The sequence below is a fragment of the Saccopteryx bilineata genome, chromosome 4, assembly GCF_036850765.1.
Source record: "Saccopteryx bilineata isolate mSacBil1 chromosome 4, mSacBil1_pri_phased_curated, whole genome shotgun sequence".
Taxonomy (NCBI): domain Eukaryota; kingdom Metazoa; phylum Chordata; class Mammalia; order Chiroptera; family Emballonuridae; genus Saccopteryx; species Saccopteryx bilineata.
The window spans coordinates 166900296-166926041 of record NC_089493.1 but is presented as its reverse complement, the minus strand read 5'-3'; the positions used below and the strand labels follow the sequence as shown (position 1 = coordinate 166926041).

At 50.8% G+C, this 25746-nt stretch overlaps 1 protein-coding gene across 29 annotated transcripts in view; it reads right to left on the bottom strand.

Moving 5' to 3' along the window:
• LOC136333521 (protocadherin gamma-C4) overlaps positions 1-25746 on the bottom strand; it is a 172513-nt gene that overhangs the window by 2138 nt on the left and 144629 nt on the right. For 25 of the 29 annotated variants that reach the window (XM_066272768.1, XM_066272771.1, XM_066272766.1 and 22 more), the window contains 2 exons: positions 12147-12205; positions 4770-4858 (listed from right to left, as the gene is read on the bottom strand). In XM_066272768.1, the coding sequence (XP_066128865.1) occupies positions 4770-4858; positions 12147-12205 (148 nt within the window). Of the gene's footprint in view, positions 1-4769; positions 4859-12146; positions 12206-15188; positions 17791-19270; positions 21506-21700; positions 21825-25746 lie in introns of those variants that run through there. The other 4 variants (XM_066272782.1, XM_066272785.1, XM_066272779.1 and 1 more) reach the window with 4 other exon arrangements.

The window sequence follows — 25746 nt, the reverse complement described above, 5'->3', positions numbered from 1 at the left end:
GGGAAGACAGTCTCTATCACAAAGGGTGGAGGCACGGGACTCTGGACTAATAGCCTAGGTTTGATTCCTAGCTCTTTTACCTATTCAGTTAAGGTAAGAGCTTAACATATGCTAGCTGTTACTTCTCTCAGGGCTGAGACATTGGCTCTCAAATCCTTGTCCTGGCCCTTCTGAAGGGAGCCTCTCTGGTTTCCACTCTGGACTGTGGGCCCTGGGGCCTTCACCCGTGGTTTGGGCACCCTCCTTTCCTTCTCCAGCCCGTGCCTGGCGCCGAGTAGGTATTCAGTAGTTCTGTTGTTAGTCAGGAATGGGTGCTCCTCCAGGTGTTCATTACAGAACAGCAACTGACCCCAGTCTGTGCCAAGCACTTGGCTAGATGGTGTACGTACATGATGGTTTCTAACCTCAGCACAACCCATGAGGCATGTGGTGTGATGGGGAAGCAAGGCTCAGAGAAGGTAAAAGACTAGCCCACGGCCATCCCAGCCAGCGCAGGTTAGAGCAGGGGTGAGGCCTAAGAGTATGTAAGGTGTACAGCACCATTACCAGAAGTGTGGTCCGAAAATTCTCAGGGTAAAGGAGAGGGAGAAGAGAGCCCTGAGCAGTGTTCTATGAGGCTGAGTAGAGGATGATTCCAGGACCGGACAGGCTTATGGTGTCAGAGCCAGGTGACATCAAAGGCAGTCAGTGTCCTGCCCAACTTCCCGCTGTACACAAGAAGACACAAGGGTCCAGGCAAGTACGGATTCTGGTCCTGGCTCAGCTTCGCCTGGGAACTTCGCAGAAATGCAGACTCTCTGGATCTGCATTTTAACAAGATCTCCAGATGACTGGTAATCACATTGGAGGCAGAGAAGCACCAGCGTGGGTTTGGGGTGGGGGAGCTTCAGAGAGACAGGGCTCCATTCAGGGTCCAGGCACTCGGAAGTGCCCACTGAGAGTTAGCTGCTGCTGTCATCATCATCACCATACAGTGTGTCATTTGGGAGTGTGTGTGTGTGTGTGTGTGTGTGTGGCTGGGGGGAGGAGCCAGCAGTTTGGATGGCTGTGGCTGAGTTGCTAAGGGAATTAAGAGTCCTCCAGCAGAGGGAGGGTTAAAGGCCCAGGAATGGCCAGCCTGGCCCCAGCCAGGCTGACAGGAGCTTTCCTCCAGAGTCCCTCTACGCCCCCACCTCCAGGCCCTGGGAGGGGACAGAGAGGGTGACTAAAGCCGGAGAGGCTGAGTAATCCTGGGACACAGACCAGGGATTGAGAAACAGACAGGAAATATTTTCAAAGAATGGTACAAGGTGGGGGAGGGGCATGAGAGGAGGAAAGGAGAGATGAGCCCCTTCCGCCTCCTCACTGCAGGCTCAGGTTTCTACAGCCTCCCTGTCAGTCCCGAATCTCCAGATCAGAGGGCCTTCAGGGGGGCGGGGAAGAGGGGCTGGAGAGAGAGAGCCGCTGCCCACTACCTTCTCCCCTCCTCCTCCCCCAGCCCTCTCATTGTACCAACATTTCTGTGTTTCCCCTAATTGACTCCAGGCGGGAGCTGGGGTCTTTGACTGCCGCCCCCTTCCCTCCCACCTCCCCTCCTCCAGCCTGGGAATGGAGGAGCTGGGGGAGGGGCCTGATCGGGCTTTAAGAGCCAGGATTCCAGAGTGATTTAAGGGCTAGAGGGGAGACTTTAAAACTCCAAAGAAGAGTGAGTGAGCTCGACAGAGAGAGCTGGAGAAACAGAAAGAAAGGAAGGGCTTGACTGGGTACCTGGAAGCCAGGCCCACCCACACCCTACATGCACCCAGATCTCTGAGGAGCACTCAAGTGGGAGAAAATGACAAGGCCAGCCCCTGTGACCTCCCTCCCAGGAGCACAGGCCCTGTGGGGTGCAGTGGAGTTGAACTGGACCAGAAGGGAGAGGAATATTAACAGAAGGAGGCTGACACTTCAGTTCTGCCTGCTCAGCTCTGACACTAAGGAGCTGTGTGACCTTGACCCAGGCCCTACATGATTCAGGCCTCAGTTTCCATGGGGGGGGGGGGGGGGGGGAGGGGAGTTGGATTGCAGGCACTGACCCACAGGATCAAATCTCTAATGGCCCCTCTTTCTACCCCCACAAGACCCGTGCTGGGCAGGACCAGGCTCTTCCCTCTGTCCCAGAGAGACAGACTTGGAAGAGCAGCACGACAAACCTGGGCACCCACTGGTTTGGAAGAGGCGGAGTGGCTGACCCTCTGCCCTGTGCCCATCTCTCCTCTGATACAGCTCTGGGGACCGCAGCCCACCGCCCCTTGCCTCCTGCCCTTCCCACCCCAGGGCTGAGGGCAGCAATTCTAGAGCAGCCCAGGAAGGCCTGTCAAGTTAGACCTCAACCAGCTGAAGTCCAAACCGCAGGCTCCTTGAGAGCATACCTCCTCCCTGAAATGTTTGTTTAAGAAGCCTCCCAAGTGTGCTTACTCTCTCCCTCTTACGACTCGCCCTCAGCAGCCCGGCAGGCCTGGCTGGCTGGACTCCAGCAACCTCTCTGGCTCCGGGGCAAGGAAGCTGGGCTGAGAGTGAGAGGAGGGCCTGACCTTGCCACCTCCACCCGGGGCCTGTTCCCCAGGGCTCAGGCTTACGCTCAGGTCAGGCCTTGTGTGGGCCGGAGGCCAGAGCCCCGAGAGGGGGGCCAGCCTGCAATGACCCAGGGGACTGTCTGGGTGGGGTTGGGGCCATAAATACTCCTTTTCTGTTTTTAAAATCTGAATTTAGGCTAAAAAGCCTGCTTCTCAGCCTTAGGGCTCAAGGCCACAAGAGCTAAATATACCTGACTGTCTGTTTACTTCCCTCAAGAACCCCACTTGGCATCTCCCCAGACCAGCTGCTTCCCTCTTCCATACTCAGCATCTGGCCTCTCTGGGCCCAGCTCTGCCCGGGAAGTGGCCTCGGCCACTTCTGCCACCTCTCCCTCCCCAACCACAGTCCTGGCCCCACTCAGCCTCACGGACATCATCTGGGGGAAGCTCGCCAGACTTAGCAAGTAAAAATACAGGGTGCCCAGTTAAATAGGAATTTCAGGTAAACAACGAGCAATTTCTTAGTGTTGTGTGTCCTGATACTAAGCTTTGGGACCTACTATGCTAAAATACTGTTTGTTGTTCATCTGAAGTTAAAATTTAATTGGTTGTCTTAGATGTTACCTGGCAACCATCGTCTGGGAGAAGAATGCAGAGCAGTGAGAGTTCAGCCCCTAGGGCTGCTCAGCTAAAAGGGAAACTGAGGCTGGGTCTCAAGGCAGACATGGTCACTGTAGCAGAAAGGACAGAATCTTGGGAGTCAGGCCAGGTTAGACTTGCCACTCTGCAGCCTTGGAGAAGCGACTTTTTAGTTGTCTCCTCTGTCAGATGTAAGTAATCAGACCTGCCATGCCGAGCTGCTGAGAGGGTTCATTGATGTGAGGCCTATAAGGTTTGTCGAGCACATGCCTGGGACGGTTCACTGGCGTGGTTATGGTGGTTATTGTTCTGATTTACCTGGTTCTCTACCCACTAGTCCTCCATGTCGGAAAGCAGGACTGTCACTATGTGAGGACAGCGCCTTAGTCCCCCACCAGCCTCCATATATAAGCTCGTCCTTATTAATAAGAATTATTCTATTTCTGCCTTCTATCTACTTCTATGGACCAATAAAGATAATAACCAGTTTTAGCTACTACATATTGTGCCCTTACTCTCTGCCAGTTCTGTGCTGAGGTTTTATATTAGGCCAGTGGTTCTCAACCTTTCTAATGCCATGACCCCGCAATACAGTTCCTCATGTTGCGGTGACCCCAAACCAAAAAATAATTTTGGTGGCTACTTCATAACTGTAATTTTGCTACAGTTATGATTCGGAATGTAAATACCTGATATGCATTATATATTTTCCTATGGCTTTAGGCAACCCCGCAGGGGTCGCGACCCACAGGTTGAGAACCGCTGTATTAGGTCTTCATAACACCACAATGAGAGCTGTTATTATTGTACCCATTTTAGAGTCAGTAAAACTGAGGCCCATAGTAACTTACCTGAGGAGTCACAGTTAAACAGGGGTGCCAGAATTTGAATTCATGCTGATCTGCCTCCAAAGCCTGTGCTCGTAAGTACTAATGCTATTATTCTACTTCTCCTGTTCAGGACCTTGTGACTCTTTCAGGGAAAATAACCATCAACTGAATCTCTATTGCATGTGAAGTTCTTTGTTAGCTGTATGGGAAAACCAAAATCCTGCTCCAAAGATGGGGTTAGCAAAAAAGAGAAAGGGCCCCACATATCCAGAGTATGCTCTCTCTGCTGGGACTAGCCCCACCTGCATCCCTGGATGGAGGGCCTGTATGTGCCAGACCCAGTACCTCCTGCTTTGTGGTATCACCTCATTTAATCCTCACAACTGTCCTTTGAGGTCACTGTCCCCATTTTCTGGGCTGAGGAAACTGAGGTTTAGAGAGATTAAGCAAATTGATCAAAGTCACAAAGATCGTCAGTGGCAGAGCTGCGCTGGACTGATGCTATTCCCTTCCAGGGCCAGACTCTCAACCCCTACTCCCCACATCTTGAAAGATCTTCCCTTGTTCACTTCCCTCTGGGCAGCCCAGGACCCCATCCTTCAGCTGTTCCTCAGCCTGGGTTTATGTTCTGGAAGTATGAGTCCTCTAAAACCAGCAGAGAGATTCAGAGAAATCATGCAGGTGATAGCCAGTCTCAGGGCATGGTGACTGGGTGGCCCCAGAACCCCAGTTCTCTCATCCCAACACACACACTGGCACAACTCACCGCTGGCGGAGGCCAAGATCATGGCTTGCAGCATCTCTGTGTCAAACTGGTTGTTGGGCCAGGTGCCAGTTTCATCGCCATTTTGGGAGCTGGAGGGAAAGCAGAATGGTGAGTGAGCACAGTGGCCAGTCCAGCTCATGCCCCTCCTGTCCTCTCCCAGGGCTCCCAAATCTAGTACCTTATCCCCAGCCTCCACCCAAGACCAGCTCCCTTTCAGCAAGGTAGAGGGTGATTTATACCATCCTTCAGAAGCCAGACTCCATTTGTCAGTCTCCCAAACCAGCTCCCTGCTGTCTCAGACACTGTGGCCCTTACACAGATAGAGCAGGACAAACTGTGAGTTGCCCTCTGCCCCGCCCCGCCCCACAGGAGAGAGCGGTGCTTACTTCGCTGTGAGGGAGGTCTGAGGGAGTGAGGGTGGTCTGAGGGAGGTGGGCCTCTCCCCAGGGCAATGAAGGTGAGAAGTGGGAGAGATGTGTCAGAGCCAGAGAAAGGGGTGGGGAGGCAGGAGGCCCTGGGAGACCCTGGAGCAAGGACTTGCTGAACTCTCAGGATAAAACCAGGGGGCACACAGAACCCGCCCCTCCTATTTTACATGAATACCTCTCCCCCTCCCGAACATCTACCAACAAACTTTCCCAAGGAACTTCCTGGTTCCTCAAGCTCTCCCTTACAGCAAAGCCTGGGAAGGTACTGTTCTCTGGGACGCCAGTTCTCCACCTCTGCCTCGATAAAATAGACAGTTTGTCACAAGGGATCCCTAAGCCCACCAGATGCAGCTCTGTGGGGCAAGACCGCCTGCCCCTTCCACTGCAGCACCAAATTAAGACCTTTAGATGCTCTGTGCACTGAGAAGAGCCCAGAATGAGTCATAATTGTGAACAACGCCACCCATAAAAGAACCCTAAGGAATGCCAACACAACGTAGGTTTTTCCTGTAGTAGTGACATTTCTATGCTTTTTTGGAATTATCAAGGATCAAATCATTTCCATTTCTGAGGAGAGGGGGAAGCACCCTGACACATACAGAGTTGATTAGGTGACTGTCTGGCACGCTGAGGTTCCTCAGTAAATATTCATTGCTTAAATAAATGGGCAAGGGCACGTGGGGAGTGCTAGGTCACTGTGAGGATCTGGTGCCAGGGCAGAGGCGACCTTGAAGGCATGAGTGTGTATGTGTAAAGAGACAGAAAACAAATGTGCAAAATATTAACAAATGATGAATCTAGGTAAAAAAGAATATTCAGATGTTCATCATACCATTCTTTCATCTTTTCGATAGGTTTGAAACATTTCAAAGTAAAAAACTGAGGGATAAAATTAAGTTATCTGGAAGGTGGGTGTTGGGGGAGAGAGCGTTCCAGGCGGAGGGAATGACCCGTCCTGAGGCTGGGGGATGCCCGGTGAGGTTACAGGACTAAGGGAAAGCCAGTGTGGTCACCAAGCGGAGCTGATAGCAGGCTGCCAGCAGAGCGGACACTAAACATTTTGGTTTCATCCTAAGAGCTCTGGAAAACCACTGAGGTGTTTCAAAGGGTGTTGTCATGATCAGATTTAGGTATTTAAAGATCACTCTTGCTTCTGTGAGGGGACTGAGGGTTGGGTTACCTCTGGGAGCACAAGAGCCCAGGGATGGGGCTCAGCCACCTCTGCCACCTCGGTGAAAATCCAGGGGTCCTGACTGCAGCCTGACACAGTTCTCAGTGGGCCTGCCTAAGGGCCTGGGGCCTAGGTGAAGGGCCTCCCGGGGGCAGAGGGCAAGAGCAATGGTGGGGGGCATTCTGGAGAAGACCTGGGGGCTGTCCTGCAGAGGAGGGTAGTGGTGTTGAGGGCATAAAGGGAGGCGGGAGGGGGTGGGCTAGGCTGTAAGGAGGATGCCACGGAAACACTTGAAGGTTGGAAGCCAAGCACAGGGGCAGGATGCCAGCTCACTGAAGCTGGGCAGGAGAGAAGTGAAGTGGAGAAACTTCTTTTGAACCATTTCCGGAGAGCTTCCTATTTCTGTACACTGGGCTGACTGGAAGATATATATATACAAAATACATGGTCTATTTCAGCCTCAGAACCACCTGCAGATAAGTGTTGTGATTATCCCTGTTTTCCAGCAGATGAAATCAGGGCTCTGAGAGGTTGAGAAACTCTCTCAAAGTCACACAGCTGGTAAGTGGCAGAGCTGCAACCTGACATAGGCCACTGTGGCTCCAAAGCCCACGATCTTCTACACAACATACTGGCCTTCAGAGAGGGCCTGGGCCCCCAGTAGAAGGGGCAGAAGACTCTTCCAGGATTTGCGTAACAATGAGAAATAAAAGTAGAGGAGAGAGGCTGTATCTAATTGGCCATTTCCAAGTACCCACTGTGTGTCAGTGTCTGTGACAGGCCCTGGGACTTAAGAGATGTTAGATACAGTTCTCACCCTAAGGAGCTGGCATCCTGGTGTGCTGGCTGTGAGCTGGGGAGCATCCCAGAGACTGCTCTGATCAAAGGTTTCCTGCCTGAATCAGGCTCAGAAAAGGAAGAAATCTGGGGAAGCCCCCACCGCACCCCCACCAACAGCCTGGATTTGATAAAATGTAAATGTACGTATATATTTTCAATGTAGTAAAAGCCTCTCTCAGCCTTTACAAATATACATATACAGGGTTGGGGAAAGGTAGGTTTCCAGTTCATATGGAAAATAATACAATAACTAATTAATAATAATCCAAGCATAAACTCTGTTTCATGTCCTCATAACTGTAAACCTACTTTTGCCCCATCCTATATGTGAGGCTATTATGCAGTAATTAAATGACTTTTCTAATTTATTGATTTTTTAATTGATTTTTAGAGAGAGGGGAGAGAGAGAGAAGGGGGAGGAGCAGGAAGCATCAACTCCCATATGTGCCTTGACCAGGCAAGCCCAGGGTTTCGAACCGGCAACCTCAGTGTTCCAGGTCGATGCTTTATCCCACTGCGCCACCACAGGTCAGGCAATAAATGACTTTTCAAGAACTTTTTATGGAGTGAAGAAATTTTTGTGACATGTTGAAAAGACAAGAAAAGCTACAATACTAATAAACAGTATGACATTAATACATCAATTACTAGAAAGAGAAAAAACTGGTGAGATACACCAGTTTACTGGGAGTGAAAGTTCTCACTATTCTGTGAACACATTCATAAACAATTTATTTAAGTTTATTAGATTTTTTTTTTTTTCTGAAGCTGGAAACGGGGAGGCAGTCACAGACTCCCGCATGCGCCCGACCGGGATCCACCCGGCACGCCCACCAGGGGGCGATGCTCTGCCCATCCTGGGAGTCGCTCTGTCGAGACCAGAGCCATTCTAGCGTCTGGGGCAGAGGCCAAGGAGCCATCCCCAGCGCCCGGGCCATCTTTTGCTCCAATGGAGCCTCGGCTGCAGGAGGGGAAGAGAGAGTCAGAGAGGAAGGAGAGGGGGAGGGGTGGAGAAGCAGATGGGCGCTTCTCCTGTGTGCCCTGGCTGGGAATCGAACCCGGGACTTCCACACGCCAGGCCAACACTCTACCATTGAGCCAACCGGCCAGGGCCAGATTTTTTTTTTAAAAAGAGGAAGCCTATGCCTGTTGCTTGACTACACAAGAAAAAGGTTTAGAAAGTACATGTGAAATTATTAAAAGGGCTTTAGAAAGTGAGACACTCTACAATATGGAGACCTTAATTTCGATAAGGATGCAAACAAATTACTGAAAAGAGAGTGATATATAAATATAATCGGAAAATGTGAACACAGACTGGATATTCGAGGATATTAGTTTATTAACATTATTTATCACTAATATATGTTTTTAGTTGGTTAATATTATTTTCAGTGCTTACATGTTTTTAAAATTTGTTAAATATAGTGAAGACTGAGATAAAATTTTATAATAGCTGAGATTGTTCAAAATAAAGCAATAGAGTGAGTGTGAAGATAGAAGTGAAACAAAATAGGGAATCAGTTGAAACTGAATAGTGAGACCATAGATATTCATTTTATTATTCTCTCTACTTTTGCATAGATTTGAATTTTTTATATTAAAAAAGTGTTAGTGTTGGTTTCCCTGGGTTGTAAAATTATAAGTGATTTTTCTTTTAAATTTGTTCTCTATTTTCCATGCTTCTATAATGAGCATATACTATTTTAAAAGCAGAAAAAGATAAATTGCTACTTGTTTGTTGAATGACTGCCCAAACTGAGGGAGAGCAGGGGTCATCTCTCTCAGCAGGGGGTGGGTAGGGGAAGGGAAGTGTGAAACCATCAAAGAGAACAGAGTAGGGACCAGGGGAAGCTGACTGGAGACTCTCTCCTCTGTGCAGAGGCTGGGAACAGCTGCAGGGTGTGGCCTGGCACAGCCTGAGAAGGGAGAACTGGCTTGCAAGATTCAAACCTTGAGACAACAGCTGTTGGGAAGAGAAGCCAAAAGGATGACTTGGGAAGGGACAGTAGTGGGGAGGAGGAGCACCTGCCAAGCAAGAACTTCAGAACTGGAGTCTTCCCCCTTTAGTCTAGGCAAGGGGTCCAGTGCTGGCTTGAACTTTAACCAGGTTCACTGAAGAACTCCACACTAGCCCTGCTTTGAACCTGGTATGCCAGCAGCCAAGATGGAGGGAGGGAATGGTACAGAAAAGCAATGGAGGGCTGGAACAGGGGTTAGACTGAATAAGAGAAATCTGCCCTCATTATGCCCTCACTCCATATTACTCATCAGACTGGCAGCATAGAAAAGACTCCCTGTCTTTCTGTTGATCCTGAGGTGCCTCACCACAGGGCCTTTGCATATGCTCTTAACTCTTTCCTTCAGCTGGTTAATTTGTATTCATTCTTCAGATCTCAGAACAGCCTCATTTCCTTCTGGATGTCCTCCTGCTCCCTGACCAGGTCAAATCCCTATGTTATGCTCTCACTGGCAGGTACTGCTCTTCATACCACTTACAATAGCTGCAATCTTACATTTACTTTTTTGTGATTATGTGATTAATATTTGTCTCCCTCAACACTATGAACTCCTGGGGAGAGGGAGTATGCCTTTTTATATCCTATACCTAGAATACTACCTGGCCTACAGTAGGTCTTCCTATTTATTGTATGAAGCAGAGAAGTTGCTGTTGCCGGGCTGGGCCCCTAACGCTTAAATCATCTGGGCCACTTTGGAGCTGAATCAGAATATCAGTCCTATTCCACTCGAGTTAAGGATGGGAGAGCTCCTGAGCCCTCTCCATCTCTCTAAGAGCCCCCACATGCATTTCTGGCTGCTCAGTCTCTCATTTGATGAAAAGGGACTTGAGGCAGGGGGAGGGTGCTCAGCCCAGGGGCACATCAGAAGCAACTGGTGGGGCTTCCAGGGCCAGTACGCGGCCTGGGGTAGGGGTCGGCAAAGGGGACACAAACTGCCAGATACTTCTCATCACCTCAGCTCAATCTCACTTCCTCCTGGAGGCCTTCTCCGTTCCCTTCCACCACTACACTCACACTACCCTGTTCTTCTCGGAACTTGCTATGACTTGAAACTGAACATTTTTGTGAGTGATTTGTTGTCACTATTCTGCCTCCCCTGCTGTCATGAAAGCCTATGAATTAAGGATCATGACTGCTTATTTACGCTTATAGGCCAGTGTTTAGCATGCGGACTGGCCCATAGTAAATGTTTGATAAATATTTTTTGAATGAATATATGAATGACCTAATGGATAATCCATGGGAAGGCTGGCAAAGGCAGTAGGGAGAAATGAGGCAGCTGGGTTCAGGGTGGGGCAAGGGCAGGCCAAACCAGCTGGTTTGTTGCCTTCTAGGGGCTGTCTAGGAAGTGCCTTGAGATCCTGATTCCAGTGACAGACTGCACCTGCCCAGGAGCCGGAGTCCCCACTCTGTACAGAGGTCAAGGTCTCGAGGTCTCGTCAGGGAGGGCTCAGTAGCGGGAGCATCAGGGGAAATGTGCGCAGCAAGAGTCTGACCAGCCAGGAGGCAGAGAAGGCAGTCCCAGTTCTGCCCTCCTCTCTCCAGGGATCCTTGGACTCCTCCAGGCTCCTAACTTCTAACAGGGAGGCCTGGCCCAGAGCCCACCTTACTCCCCTGAGACCAGCCAAAGGTCCTTCCGCAGAAGTTTCCCTCCTCCCCCACCCGCAGGGGGTTCCTGTCTCCGCAGGAATTCATACCAGATTGAACTGAGCAGCTGGGGCAGGCTGGATGGGAGGGTGTGTGTTGGAAAGCATTGATCAAAAGCTCTGTGTGTGAGGGGCAGGGGGGAGGGGGAGAGGTGGGGGATGCATGTGTGTGCTGGCTTGCCCACAAGTACAAAGAAATGCGAGACAGCGACACTGAGTAAAAGACAGGATAAAAGAGAGACAGAGAGCTAAAGAAAGAGAAACAGAGAAAGAGACTCAGTGAGGAAGAAAAGGCAGACCACAGACTTAGAGAGATATACAGAGACAGAGACAGAGAGGCTGAGAATAGAGAGGGCAGCAGAAATAGTGAGAGACTGGAACTAACGGAGACAGAAGAACACAAGGACACTAGCAAAAGATGAAAGAAGGAGAGACAGAAGGAGATCAAGGATGGAGGCAGAGGTAGAAAGAGACTAGGAAGTCACATTTATTCACTGATTCCATTTATTGAGCACCTAGCCACGGCAGGCGCAGTGTGAGGCACAGATCAACACATGGAGACACAGACGGTAGGGACTAGGGACAAAGAGGCAGCAATAAAGACAGAAACTGAGATAGAGACCAAGAAAAAGGGAGAGGCAAAGAATGTAAACTGACATAGAGACTGAGGGAAGGGTGCAGAGGTAAGACCGTGGCAGAGACCAAAGGGCCCGCAGAGTGAGAGGGCAGGAGCAGTGGGGACGGGGGAGGGGGGGCGCTGGAGGAGGGGCTCTCCCTCCTCAGTCCCACTCCAGCCTTGCTGTCTCCTCTTGCCCCTCAGCTGCCTGGCGGTCTTCCTCTGCCTCCGCTCTTCCCTGTGGGCTCTGGAGGGGCTCTGATACTGACAGCTCCTCCTCTACTCTTACCCCGACTTCTCTGCTTGAGTCTCAGGACAGGAGGGAGCCCAGCTCAACCCAGAGTGGGGGCTGTAGGCAGTGCATCCACCCAGAGACCACTTTAAAGCCATCTTTTGGTCCCACAGATCCTCTAGGATATAGGACAAGGTCCCTTTGGTGGAAGAAGGGAGGGGATGAGTATGTGAACTGAGCTTCCAAAATAGCCTCTTCCTCTGGGGTCTGTGTAACAGCCCCCAATACACCAGAACATCCTTGAAATCTGGACTGAGGAAGAAGCCATTCACAGCGAATACTGAGCCCTCCCCCACCTCCTCCCACGTCATCACTGAGAAAATGCCGCAGAGAAGGGGGTGGGCTGGAGAGGCAGTCACCTACCCGCTGGTGCCGGGTCTCTGGGCCTGAGAGAAACGCCAGTCCGTGTTGGGTGGGGCTTGCTGTGGAGAAAACAGAGGGAAAGGGGCTGAGTACCTCGGAGAAGTCAGAATGTCACCGGATGTGGGGATGGGCCAAAGTCAGAATGTCACTGGACCCCTGGGGATGGCCGGGAGGGAAGGAGGGGAGCAGGAAGCACACACAGAGAAGAAACTGGTATGAGATGGGGGAGGGGTAGACTCATCTTCAAAGACAAAATACACCTCAGGTCTCAGAGGTCTGAGGTACCGGAGACAAAGAGATAAAATAACATTTTTTTTACCACAGCTAGCAAATCCAGATTCCTTTGCTAAAGAGACAGCCCCTCCTCCCTGCCCCCAGACTCAGAATTTCTGAGCTGAGATTCAAGGGCTAAAAGTCTCTTCTGCAGAACGTGGAGGAGGGGTGGAGAGAAGACCCCCAAAAGTGGCAGAAGAGGCTTTTAGATGAGAATTCCACCAGCCCTAGAAAGAGTTTATTCAGCTCCTCAGCTGGGAACAAAGCATCCTCTGCAGCAAGATGGCTGCTGCTCCAGTAACTCTTTGCGTGCCAGGTTGGGCTGCAACACATTCAGATGGACATCTCCTCCAGGCCCTTGGCAATCAAGGATCCCTTCCCGCAGCTAAATACATTATTAATTTAGGAGTCATGCCAGACTGGGCCTTTGCAGGGCATCCAAGCCCCAGGACACCTCTCACCCCCAGAACTCCATGCCAGACAATGCTGTGACTAAGGAGGAGAGAACAAGGCTGCTCTGTCTGGAACAGAAAACTGCTGGATGGAGCCCAGCAGAGATCAAGCTCCCACAGCCTCCAAGCAGAGCGGACCAAGTCTCCAGGGCTGCCGAGGGGCTGATCTGTAGCCATCCCCCACCTGGATGAAGGTGTGGGACTCCAGCCAGCCACTCACGCCTCAGTCCTCCCAGCCTTTCCCGAGGGCGTGTTATCCCATTACACACTCTCATGGAGCCGTCCTTGAGCCATCTCCTCACCAGCTCTGGGGTGTGCTAGTAATGAATTCTCACACTCACTCTCAGGAGTGGAGAAGGAGGTATGAGCATCTCTGATTACACTGGGGAGAAGGAAGACCCACGGCTGCCAAATGACTCACTCTAAGGCTCACAGGTGGCAGTGATGTGAGCGGAACCTAGAAACATAAGCGTCTCAGGTGCAACAGGAGTCACCAGCACCACTGCAGGGCTGCTGTGGGGAACAGCACAAGAATGTCCAGCCCTTGGCCACTGTGTTTATAGCTACAGCAGAATCTACACGGAGATGCAGTTACCCTGACAGACTAGAGAGGAGCTGGGCAAAATTCAAAACCAGCAAAAGGACACCAGGTCTAGGTTTGTTCAGTAAGGCTGCTCAGGGATAGAGAGCCCGGGAAGACTTTTCTCCACTTTTAAGACCCACCTCTGCCCCATCCCAGCAGATGCAAACCATCCTGGCTGTCCTCCAGCTTTCCAATTTCCCAGTTCTTCTGGTGTGAAGTGCACCTGGGTTAGGCCTTTCTCTATCACATGAGAACTTGAGCAACTCACTTGACCTTTGTGAAACTCAGTTATGAAGTGGGGATGCTAGTACCGAGCCAACAGAAGTGTTGGGAAGAGCACATGAGATGTGGTTCTCAGAAGAGATGTGTAGTAAGACTCTCTCAATCAGCTATCAGAGTCACAACAGGGTGTTGTTTCAAAATATAGTTCTGATTCAGTGAGGGCAGGGTCGTACTTAGATATATTTTTAATAAATGCTCCTAGGGTTGTGACAACTTATGCTTTTTACTATTATAGTTTCCCCATATAAGAGGGCACCCTGGCATATGGCAGAGGCCATGGCTTTCCGTCAGCCAGAGAAGGATGTGCCAAAGTCTCAGATACTTTGGTCACCCACAAAGCCTAAATCCTAGATCGTTAGACACATGTGGTCACGACGGAGCCAAAAACCTATCCCTGCGGACCCAGAGTCAGGGTTGCGTCAGGCTCCCACATCCCGCGTGAGGGCCGTGCTGCGGATGCCACTCGTCCAGGCTGCAGGTCCTATAGCGGCCGGCTCACTCGCCCAGGCCCGGCCCACCTGGCCCAGGCTTCTGGGCTGAAGGCACCGCTGTCCTCGGTTCTGCGTCCCGGGCCCACGGGTCAAAGAGTGCTGCCCACCCGCGCCTAGAGCGCCCAAAGTCGCTGCAGTGCTCCAGGGGCCCCAGCCCGCCTCAGGCCCACCTGAAGGCGACCCGTTCCGGCCCGGAACTGGGGTGGGAGGAGGCTCCCGAGTCCTCGCGGGCCCACGGCGGCCGCGACCTGGGACTGTCACCAGAGCGCACAGTCAGCGGCGAGCACCTCTGAGGTCGGTGGCGGAGTGAGAGAAGCTGTGAGGGGCACCGGGACAGGCCGTGGTGTGGCCTCGCAGCTAGCGCGGGCAGTGAAAGGTGGCGTGCTGCAAGCCCACGTGCGAGGGCGTGTGTGCAGGTGAGGCGTGGCGGGCCTTTGCGCTGTGGCCGTGCGTGTGTCCTGCGGGGAGGACATGCGGGAGTCCTGCGCGAGCACCTCTGTCCTGATTGAGGTGCGTTCGTTTAATGTTGGACGAAGGAGGGCTTCTGACAGCGAAGTCCCAGATCCAGGGAGTGGGGAGAAATCTACGGAGCAGCGGAGCGCGGGCGCCCAAGCCTGGGAGGCCGGCTGTGGGCGTGGACAGGCTGACTCCACCAGGGACCCCAACCCCGGAGGGAATCGCTGGCAAGATCGCCAGGGCCCAACCTTTCCTGGGTTTTGGGGGCGGGGTCGTTTCTATACGCCCCTAAGACACAATCACCACCATCTCCCGGGGCTCAGAGCCCCATCCCTGTTTGGCCACACCTCTGGTCCCGCCCAATCGGTCCAAAAGGTCCAGACAATCGGGTGAAGCGCAGCTAGCAGCCGAGCTCGCGCGAGAGGTGTGGAGGCAAGTTCAAAGTCCCTATTTGGAGGGGCGACTACTGCACTGCCGCCCCCAGGGGTCGCGCCAAGCCCCTCACCTGGCTCCGTTCCCGCAGCGTGTTAGAGCGGGACCGGAAGGCGTCAGGCTCCAGCGCCAGAGCTGAGGGCTGCTGGACGCTGAGGGGCCTTAGGAAAGTGAAGTCACTGCCATCCGAGGCTGGTGAAAAGCACGTCCTGTAGCAATGGCTCTGCGAGTCTGCGGGCCGCAGCGTCACCTCCATGTACTTGAGCGTGCCATCTGAGCTCACCTGTAGGTTAGGGCTGGACTGCTTATAGTAGTCCCGGGAGGGTGAGTCCTGGCGCCCGCAACACTGGCCCCCACCCCCATCCCTATCTGCGTGTCCCCGAAGGCACTTAGCTGACAAAAAGGTGAAGGTGACTAAGGATAACAGACTGACGGCTGCAAGAGCCACTATGAGGTAAAGGGTAAGGTCTGAACGCTCAGGAGGGTGTGTAAGGAAATTGCTGGATTTGGGCATTTCTTCAGGGTCCTCATCCTCCAAAACCAGCAGCACTGTGGCTGTAGAGGACAGTGAAGGGTCACCATTGTCCCTCACCAGGACTACAACCTGCTGGGTGTCAGAGTCATCCTCCAGTAAGGCCCGGGCTGTGCGCACCTCACCAGTGTGTGGAGACACAAGGAACAGTCCTGGGGCTGTGGACTGTGGCAACAGTGAGTAGGAAAGCCATGCATTGTGGCCTGCATCAGCATCCACAGCTGTCACCTTAGTGACCAAGGAGCCAGGAGGCACAGAGCGAAGGAGACGCTGGGGGACTGAGAGCTCCCAGCTGGGTCTTGGGTGCAGCACAGCTGGGGCATTATCATTCTGGTCCAGGACAAACACATGCAGAGATGTGTTGGCATGCAATGCGGGAGAACCAGAGTCTCGAACCCCCACCACAATCTGCATCATCTGCAGCAATTCATAGTCAAAGGTGCGCTGGGCAAAGACCCGCCCATCCTCAGGGTTGACGTAGACAAAGGAGGAGGCTGGGGCTCCCTGAATCTGATTCCCTACAATGGAATAGGTGAGACGGGCATTATCCCCAGTGTCCGGATCGGAAGCAGCCACAGTGCAGAGAAGGGTGCCTGGAGGCCGATTTTCTGGGATGTAAGCAGTATAGAGCTGCTGGGTGAAGTAGGGGGCATTGTCATTAACATCTGAAATATTGAGCCTGATGGTAAGATGTGCATGCAGAGGAGGTAAGCCCGCATCACTGGCCAGCAGCTCAATGATATAGTGGGATGTGGTCTCACGGTCCAAGGGCTGGCTGGTTAGCAGAGAGTAGTGGTTCTCAGAGGGCTTAATATGAAACGGCAGGTCTGGAGAGATATCAAGGCTCACTTCACCATTTCTTCCCGAGTCTCGGTCCCGCACATTAAACAATCCAACTACTGTGCCCACTGCTGTGCTCTCCAGGACAGGGTTGACCAAAGAGGCCAGCAGTATCTCTGGGGCATTGTCATTAGCATCCCCCACATCCACTTGAATAACACAGTGGCCTTCCATGGCTGGCTGTCCCTGGTCACGGGCTCTTGCATGAATTTCATAGAAACTTGACTCCTCAAAGTCTATAGGACCCAACACACGGATTGCTCCACTGCTGGGGTCTAGGCCAAAGAGATTCCGCACTGCTTCAGATGTATGGTCTCCAAAAGAATAGTCTAGCTGGCCATTGGTGCCCTCATCTGGATCAGTGGCATTGAGGCGGAGTAGCAGTGTACCCATGGGTGCATTCTCTGGGAGTCCCACACGAAGAACTGAGTACTGGAAGGCTGGAGCATTATCGTTGATATCCAGCACAGTCACAGAGATAAGGGTGGTCCCTGAGCGGGCTGGCACACCTCCATCCACAGCAGTGAGCACTAACTGATGTTTTGCCTGGGATTCGCGGTCCAGCTGCTGCTCTAGCACCAGCTCTGGAAACAGCTTCCCATCTTTTAGGGTCTTCACATTTAGAGAGAAGTGGTTGTTGGGGCTCAGAGTGTAGAAGCTTACAGTATTGGTGCCCACATCTGGATCCTGGGCACTGTCCAGTGGGAATCGTGCCCCAAATGCAGCTGATTCTGAGATGCGTATCTCTCGCTCAGGGATGGCAAAGCTAGGAGAGTTGTCATTAAGATCCAGGATCTCTACCTCTACACGGATTAGTTCCAGTGGGTGTTCGGTCACCACCTGCACTGGCAACAGGCAGTTTGTGCTGGCTCCACACAGGCTCTCTCGGTCAATCTTTTCATTTACTGCCAGAGCACCACTCATCAAGCTCAGGGAAAAATAGTGCCCATTCTCCTCAGAGCCCAACCGCAATCGGCGGCTCAACAGATCTGTCACCTTTAAGCCTAGATCCTGAGCAACATTCCCCACCAGCGTCCCCGGCTCAGACTCTTCCACCACTGAGTAGCGAAGCTGCCCAGACACCCAGCCCCAGCAGCACAAGGACAACATGCACAACACTTGCCATTTCCCAGCGAACTGTGGGGGTGTCTTGGGTCCCATGACCCAGAAGTCCCTTCCTGGACACTGATTCTGTGCTGTCCTGTCTCCAAGATAGACCCAGGGCTTGGAATGTAGCAGCTGAAATCTCTGGTGTCTCCTTCCAGCCTCTTAAAAATTGCTCCGAGGTTTGTCTGCCTGCAGCAGTTCTTCTTAGTCACCAAATGGCGGGGGTGGGTGGGAGGGAGGGGAACTGAATCTGAGTGGAGCTGGGGAGCTGGGGGAGGAGAGGCGGGCAGGAAGAGCAGATCCCCCACCTTGGCTCTGAGTCTGATTGGCCAAAAAGTCTGTCCCTCTCAACCAATTATAAAGTCTCCTCAGTTCTGGAAACCTTAGGAACAGGCTGCAAATCTGTGTCACAGAAACCTCCTACTTCCCCACTCATTTCGTGCTGCAGGTTGATTCAGCCCCCTTGGCAGCAAAATTTGACAGCTCAGATGGTGCTCAACAGGGAAGGCAAAGTGGTACAAAACTTCTCAGTGTTCTGTCCCAGCAACTTTTTGCATAACTTCAGAAGCTTCCACTACTTTGCTTGAAGCAACAAAAGTTTGTCCTTCTTGGGGAGACAACGTCCATGAGTTCCCCCTCCCACCCCATCCTGCCAAATGTTGCTAAGATGAGAAAAGAGATTTGTTAGGATCATGTAGAGCCTTACTGTGACTCTCCAGCAATGCTTTAAGGAACCTCCTTGTCAATTGATGACTATAGGTCTCAGCTTTCCTGAGATCTCAGACTTTAGCTGTGGAATGAACATCACAGCTTATGGTAGGGGAAACATTTCTGAAACTGATCCAGGTTACCCAGGAGAGTGACTAGAAACTAGACATGGCCTCTGGGCTTTATGGTTTTATCAATTCAGAAGAACATTACTTAGAGACCCCCCCAGAGTAGCTATATCTATGAATTTCTCACCTGTAAATCAGATTTGACATTAAGTGATTTCATTTATTGCCTTTTTCCTGAAGAGGTAATGCTCCCCTGCCCCCAATCTACGGCATCTAGCTTAAATCCCAGTGGGGAATTGATTGAGAGTCCTGAAGATCTGGACTAGCAGTTCTCTCCTTCCACCTTGATGCCTCGGCTCCCTTGACTCTTTCCTCTTTGTGCTCTCTTCTGTGTTTCAAACAGAGCGTTTCTTTCACAGTGGGTTAGGTGGTACTTGATACTGTGAGGCAAAGATATTAGTTTCCCTGTACCCACTGGGAAATGGTAATCTGGAGTTAAAGTAGTCCAGAATCTGGCCCCTCGTTCAGGAAAGGCAGAGAAAGCAGCCACCTGGGTTTAGGTGACTGTCCGGTGCACCCCACCCGCGTGCACTACAGTCTTCTATGCTCCCACATTGTGGCAGCATGCTTCCACCGTACCTTAGCTCTGGATCGCTTACTTTCATTTCTTACTCTCAGATAAGGGCACAACCCAAACCCAAGTACTAAGCTGTGACAACTCCCTGGTTAATTCACAAAACACTTCTAAAACACAGCATGTACCACATAGTCACCACTCACAAAAATGGTGACATCACTACGGGCTCTTACAGAGAGGCCAGCACTCTCTGGGACATGGCCCAGCCATATGCCTGGATCAGAATAACCCTGAAGCATTGGCTGAGCCTGCAAAGATCTCACCTCTAGCCCATAGAGAAGATCAGAGGGTGGGCAGCTTGGGCGAACAGGCTCCCCTGCCATAGGTGCACTGGGCGACTTCACCATCATGAAGCTATCGCTCCGAGTGGGTGCAGAAGCCAAGGGTGTACAGCCATGAGAGTGGCCGCCCACATCAACAAACTTGATAGGATCATCTGACCCTAGTTGGATTCGGAGGATCCCATTGGAAGGAGGAAGCCCCTCCCTCCTTCGAGATCGGGTGAGACAGGCACAGGTGCCAGCAGGAAAGCAGGTCATTCCACAAGCAGCCCCACGCAGACACTTAGAGAGTAGTGCCACGAATGAGCCAAAGGAGACAAAGCAAATCGCCACTAGTGATACAGCCAAGTAGAGAGTCAGGCGGGATTCTCCCTCCCTTGGAGCTGAAGATTCTCGAAGATCAGGGACAACTGGATGAGCATCTTCCTCTAAGGACACTAGGAGAGTAACAGAAGTAGAGAGTGGTGGGGTACCACTATCCTTTACCACAATAACCAGCTTCTGTGGTGGGAGATCAGCTGGAATGGGAACAGCTGTCCGCACCTCCCCGGCATAGCGAGAGACTGCAAAAAGGCTGGGATCTGGGGCCTCCAAGAGCTGATATGAAACCCAAGCATTGTAACCTGAATCCAAGTCCACAGCAGTCACTTTTGTGACTAGGTGACCAGCACCAACTGATGGAGGCAGTGCTTGGGGACATAAGGAACCAGGTCGGGCCCTAGGGCGGAGCACAGCTGGGGCGTTGTCATTGAGGTCCAGCACGAATAGACGAACCATCACGGTGCTACTAAGGGGTGGGTTGCCCCGATCTCGGGCCTGCACCTCAAACTGCAGTGTCTGTGTTTGCTCATAGTCAAAGGATCGAGTAGCATGAACAGCTCCCGTCTGGGGGTTCAGAGAGATGAAGGAGGAAGCTGACACATCTCGATTTCTGGGCTCTAGGAGAGAGTAGGAGATGAGCGCATTCAAGCCAGAGTCTGGATCAGAGGCTGCCAGGGAGCAAAGCAAGTCCCCTGGACGATTGTTCTCAGGAACAAACACCTCATGTGACCTCTGGAAGAAAGAAGGTGGGTTATCATTCACATCTGAAATATTGAGGAAAATAGTTGTTTGGGTACTCAGAGGAGGGTTCCCAGCATCAGAAGCAGTGACCGTGATGTCATAGCTGGATTTGGCCTCTCTGTCCAAGGGTCCAGCCGTCACCAGGGAGAACTGGTTCCTGAAGGCGGACTTGAGGGCAAATGGCAGGTAGTCAGGAATACGGAGGCTCACATCTCCATTTGACCCTGAGTCAGGGTCCTGCACACTGATGAGTGCCACCACAGTGCCAGGTTCTGCGCTCTCTGGGAGAGTCCCAAGCTCTGAGGTCACGGTGATGTGAGGGGCATTGTCATTTACATCCAGGAGATCCACTCGAAGACTGCAATGTTGCTCCATGGCTGGAGAACCCCCATCACGAGCCCGAACATCAAATTCATAGTAATTCTCATTTTCAAAGTCTAGGGGCCCTTGAAGGGTAAGCTTTCCAGTAGTGGGGTGCAAGCTAAAGAGATTCCTGACACGATCAGGGGTGTGACCACTGAAAGAAAAGGTGACATTACCACTGGGACCCAGGTCCGGGTCAGAGGCATTGAGCTGGATGAGCAGCATGCCGGCAGGTGCACTCTCCAGCACGCTAATCCGGTAGCTGGATTGCTGGAAGGCTGGGGCGTTGTCGTTCACGTCCAGCACTGACACCCGGAGCTCCGCTGTGCCAGATCTTGGAGGGTTACCTCCATCCACAGCAGTCAGCACCAGGCGGTAGTCTGATTGCTTCTCCCGATCCAAAGGCTTCTCCAGGAGCAGCTCTGGGACCAGACTGCCATCACTGCGCTTCTTGACATCCAGTGCAAAGTGTTCATTGGAGCTTAGTCTATAGCTGCTGATAGAGTTGCTTCCCACATCTGCATCCTGAGCCTTTTCCAAAGGAAAACGCTGTCCTGGAGGTGCTGCCTCCCCAATTTCCAAGTCCAGCTGCTGCCGAGGAAATCGGGGGGCGTGATCATTCACATCCACGATTTCTACCTCCGCTCGGTACATTTCCAGAGGCCCTTCAGTTACAAACTCCAGGGGCACGATGCAGTTGGCACTGAGCCCACACAGTGCCTCTCGATCGATTGGATTCTTGATGAGCAGGGCTCCGCTGTCCAAATCCACACGGAAGTGTCTTTGGTTCACCTCTCCAGCGACCTGCAGCCTGCGAGCTGACAGACTCTCTGTATCCAGCAGGAAATCTTGGGCTACATTCCCTACAAAAGTCCCCTCCTGTGACTCCTCTGGGACCGGATAGCGGATCTGCCCACAAACGTAACCCAGGTAGCAAAAGAGGAACAAAAGGGTACCCCCCGGGCAGGTTTCTACCCAGCTTCTCACCTTGTGGAGCATTGCTGCTGCCCGCTAGTTCTCAACCTGGTCCAGAGAAGCAGAAGAAGCCGACCCACCCCAAACGGCCACAGCAACTGGAGACACCTATCTCCCTTTGCCCGCGCCAGTTCTGGCGCCGCTGGGCCGGCGCCGCAAGGGTTACGCGCCGTTTTTGCTGGTGGCGGGGTAGATTTGTCTGCCTTCCACCATCCGATTGGCAGACAGCGGCTCCTGGGCTCAGCCAATAGGCTGAGCAGATAACATCCCAATAGCAGCAGGGTTAATGCGTCGCAGCATTGGAGGAAAAAAAAAAACACCTCAAAACAACAACAAAAAAAAACACCTATCTTTTCGCCTTCCTCCAGCTCAACAGCATTTCTTTTCACGTGTTATTATTACCTCTATGGAGAGGCGTACAACATGTATGTGTGTGAGTTTTTTTTTCTCGAACACACCAACTTCCCCCGCCCCTTTTCCGCGGGGAAAACAGCGACAGCCAGAGCCTTAGCAACCTGCAGCCCAGAGAGGAGTAGCCATTTGAGACTGGTCACTTTGTTCAAGCCGGTGTTGTCATCCACCAATATTCTAAATGAGTAGCTTCTGCCTCAGCCCAATTGTATTAGAGCAACAGCTAATTAGAAGCATTGCCATACATACAAAACTGCCTCTCTCAGATTATTCAGAAACGTATCCACCTCTTTGCAGAAAAGGTTTACACATTAAGGTAACCAATTAAATTTATGCAGTGCATATTTTTGTTGTAACAGGAGGCACAGCAGAAACCAAACCTCTTTTATTCAGACGCTTGCTAGTGATATACTAAAATTACCATTCATTGATTTCAAGGACAGTAGTATGGAAGGAGATGAAGCAGAGTAGAGGAAGCCAGGAGAGGGAGATGTTCCAAATCAGTAAAGAATCAGCTGTGTCTGGGAGGTGCTAAGGACTAGATCTCATTACTTGGCAGAATGCTAATGTTCACAGATTTAATAGCTCCAGTGAATGATTGAGATCAAGCTACCAATAGCACTGTGCCTACAAATCCCCTTTATTTGACACCAAGGTATGCTTGATATGTTGTTAATTACCCACAGAGATATTCAAAAGAGCAAGCTTTTCACTTGCCCCAGGGGGCCTCTTGGAGCTGGAGACTTGCTCCTATTCCACTCCCACTCTGCTCCAGACCCTCCCAGGAGGCTGGCTACCACCGTGCACAAACGCAGAAACTTAGCTCCTTTCACGCTGTAGTTACCTGCAAACTGTAATCTGAACAGCAAACACACCAGCGCACAAAGAAAAAAACTCATCCTGATCTGGACATGCTTCTGAACTCATTCAAATTCTCACCTAGGTTACCACTGAGTGCCAAAACCAGTGGCAAAACCTGGATTTCTTGCCTTCCCTAGATTTTTTCAAACCTTTGATCCTCAGGAATATCTTTAAATTTATTTATTTATTTATTCATTCATTCATTCATTCTAGAGAGGAGAAAGAAAGAGAGAGAAGGGGGGAGGAGCAGGAAGCATCAACTCCAATATGTGTCTTGACCCGACAAGCCCAGGTTTTCAAACCAGTGACCTCAGCATTCCAGGTTGATGCTTTGTCCACTGCACAACCACAGGTCAAGCAGGAATACCCTTTGACTAAGGTAAGGCCAGCAATCAACCTTCTGGTCTCAAAGGGAGGGATCTGCTTTCTGTGTTCTTTTACAAAAACACCCAAATCTCCTCCCATGAGATTTATGGATGTGTATATTAGTCTGACCTACTAGTTGTTTATGCCAGGCTTCACTTCAGTGAATGACACCATTGCATACCCAGTTTGTTCAATGGAGGTAGGTTCATTCTTAACTCTTTCCTCTCCCTGACTACCTATATTGTGTCAATCATCAAGTCCTGGTAAGTTAACTATGGTTATTTCCCTTCACTCATACTGACAATGTGGTGGTTTAAGCACTTAATTTTTTTTTTTTTTTTGCACTTTTCTGAAGCTGGAAACAGGGAGAGACAGTCAGACAGACTCCCGCATGCGCCCGACCGGGATCCACCCGGCACGCCCACCAGGGGGCGACGCTCTGCCCACCAGGGGGCGATGCTCTGCCCATCCTGGGCGTCGCCATGTTGCGACCCTCCTGGGTGTCGCCATGTTGCGACCAGAGCCACTCTAGCGCCTGGGGCAGAGGCCACAGAGCCATCCCCAGTGCCCGGGCCATCTTTGCTCCAATGGAGCCTTGGCTGCGGGAAGGGAAGAGAGAGACAGAGAGGAAGGCATGGCGGAGGGATGGAGAAGCAAATGGGCGCTTCTCCTATGTGCCCTGGCCGGGAATCGAACCCGGGTCCTCCGCACGCTAGGCCGACGCTCTACCGCTGAGCCAACCGGCCAGGGCTTAAGCACTTAATAATCTTCTCAAATATCATAATAGCCTTCTAACTGTTCTCTTTGTCTTCAGTCTCAATAGCCCCAATCCATCTCACTTGTGGCTGCTAGAATAATCTCTCTAAAACAAACAAACACCCTTGATGACATCATACATATATCAGTTCAAGCTTGACCAGGTGATGGCACAGTGGATAGAGCGCTGGACTGGGATGCGGAGGATCCAGGTTCAAAACCCCAAGGTCGCTGGCTTGAGCGGGTTGCTGGCTCGAGCATGGGATCATAGACATGACCCCATGGTTGCTGGCTTGAGCCCAAAGGTCACTGGCTTGAATCCAAGGTCGCTGGCTTGAGCAAGGGGTCACTTGCCCTGCTGTAGGCCACCCCTTGCCCCACCCCAGTCAAGGCACATATGCAAAAGCAATCAATGAACAACTAAAGAGCTGCAACAAAGAACTAATGCTTCTCAACTCTCTCCCTTCCTGTCTGTCTGTCCCTCTCTCTGTCTCTGTCACCAAAAATAAAATAAAAACTCCTTGGTCTAGCATAAAGGTAATTCAAGATCTAGCTCTTGCCTACTTGCTTCCCTTTATCTCTTGCAATAGACTGTCTTACAAACATACTTTAAAGTTCAGCAATAGTGTAATATCATCATTCCTCAGCATGGAATTTTCTGCAAGATTCTCTCTCTGTCCCCATTTCCCTTTACTATTTAACAAACTACTACTCAATCTTTAGTTCTCAGATCAAGCATCACCACCTCTATGAAGTCTTCCTGATTTCCCCACGCTGGCTTAGGTATTTCTTTTCCCTTTGCTCCCATTGATTTTTGTATTACCTTTTTTTTTTTTATGTCTGCCTCCTATGGTACTCTGTGTATCATAATAGCAGGACTGCGTCTTTTCATCTTTTATAGTGTCTAGCACATAGGGATGCTCAATAAATGGTGAATGATCAATATTACCATTTATTAGTTTAACAATTTATTGAGTACTTGTGCTTTATGAGTACTTTATGTTGAGTACAGACATTTGATATGCATTACTTTTTACTCTCAACAATTTTCAAAGTAGGCATTATCTTTATTTTATAGATGAAGACACTGAAGTTCAGAGTAGTTAAGAGACTTGTCTAAAGCTAAACAACTAGATTGTGCAGAACTAGGATTCTCTCTCACCACTCCCATTCCTGGACTGTCTGGGAAGAAATAAAACCTCATTCTATAACATCTTAAGTGATTTTTCTACTGGTTTCTCCATAACCATACACTGGACCTTTACTGATTCTTTTAATATCCAAGAACTAGACTTCTTATAGGTCTCAATTCCTTATATATGCACATTCATATCAGACAAACAGTCTGTGTTACATGAATTGGAACATACAGCCTTAAACCTACATATCCTTGACTTGACATTTTTTTATGTCATGTATATGATTCTCCTAACTCTAATTTTTAAAAGTTTTGTTAAGATATAATTCACACACTATATTGTTCATTCATTTAAAGGGTACAAATCAATAGTTCTTTAGTAGATTCACGTATATTAAAACAATGCAACCATCACATTCTAAGTATAGAATATTTTTGTCAGATCCCAAATGAAACCCCATACACATTGCCCAGCTCTAGGTTTCTAAAGAATAGATGCCCAGTTGCTAGTGGTTTAGGAAGATTG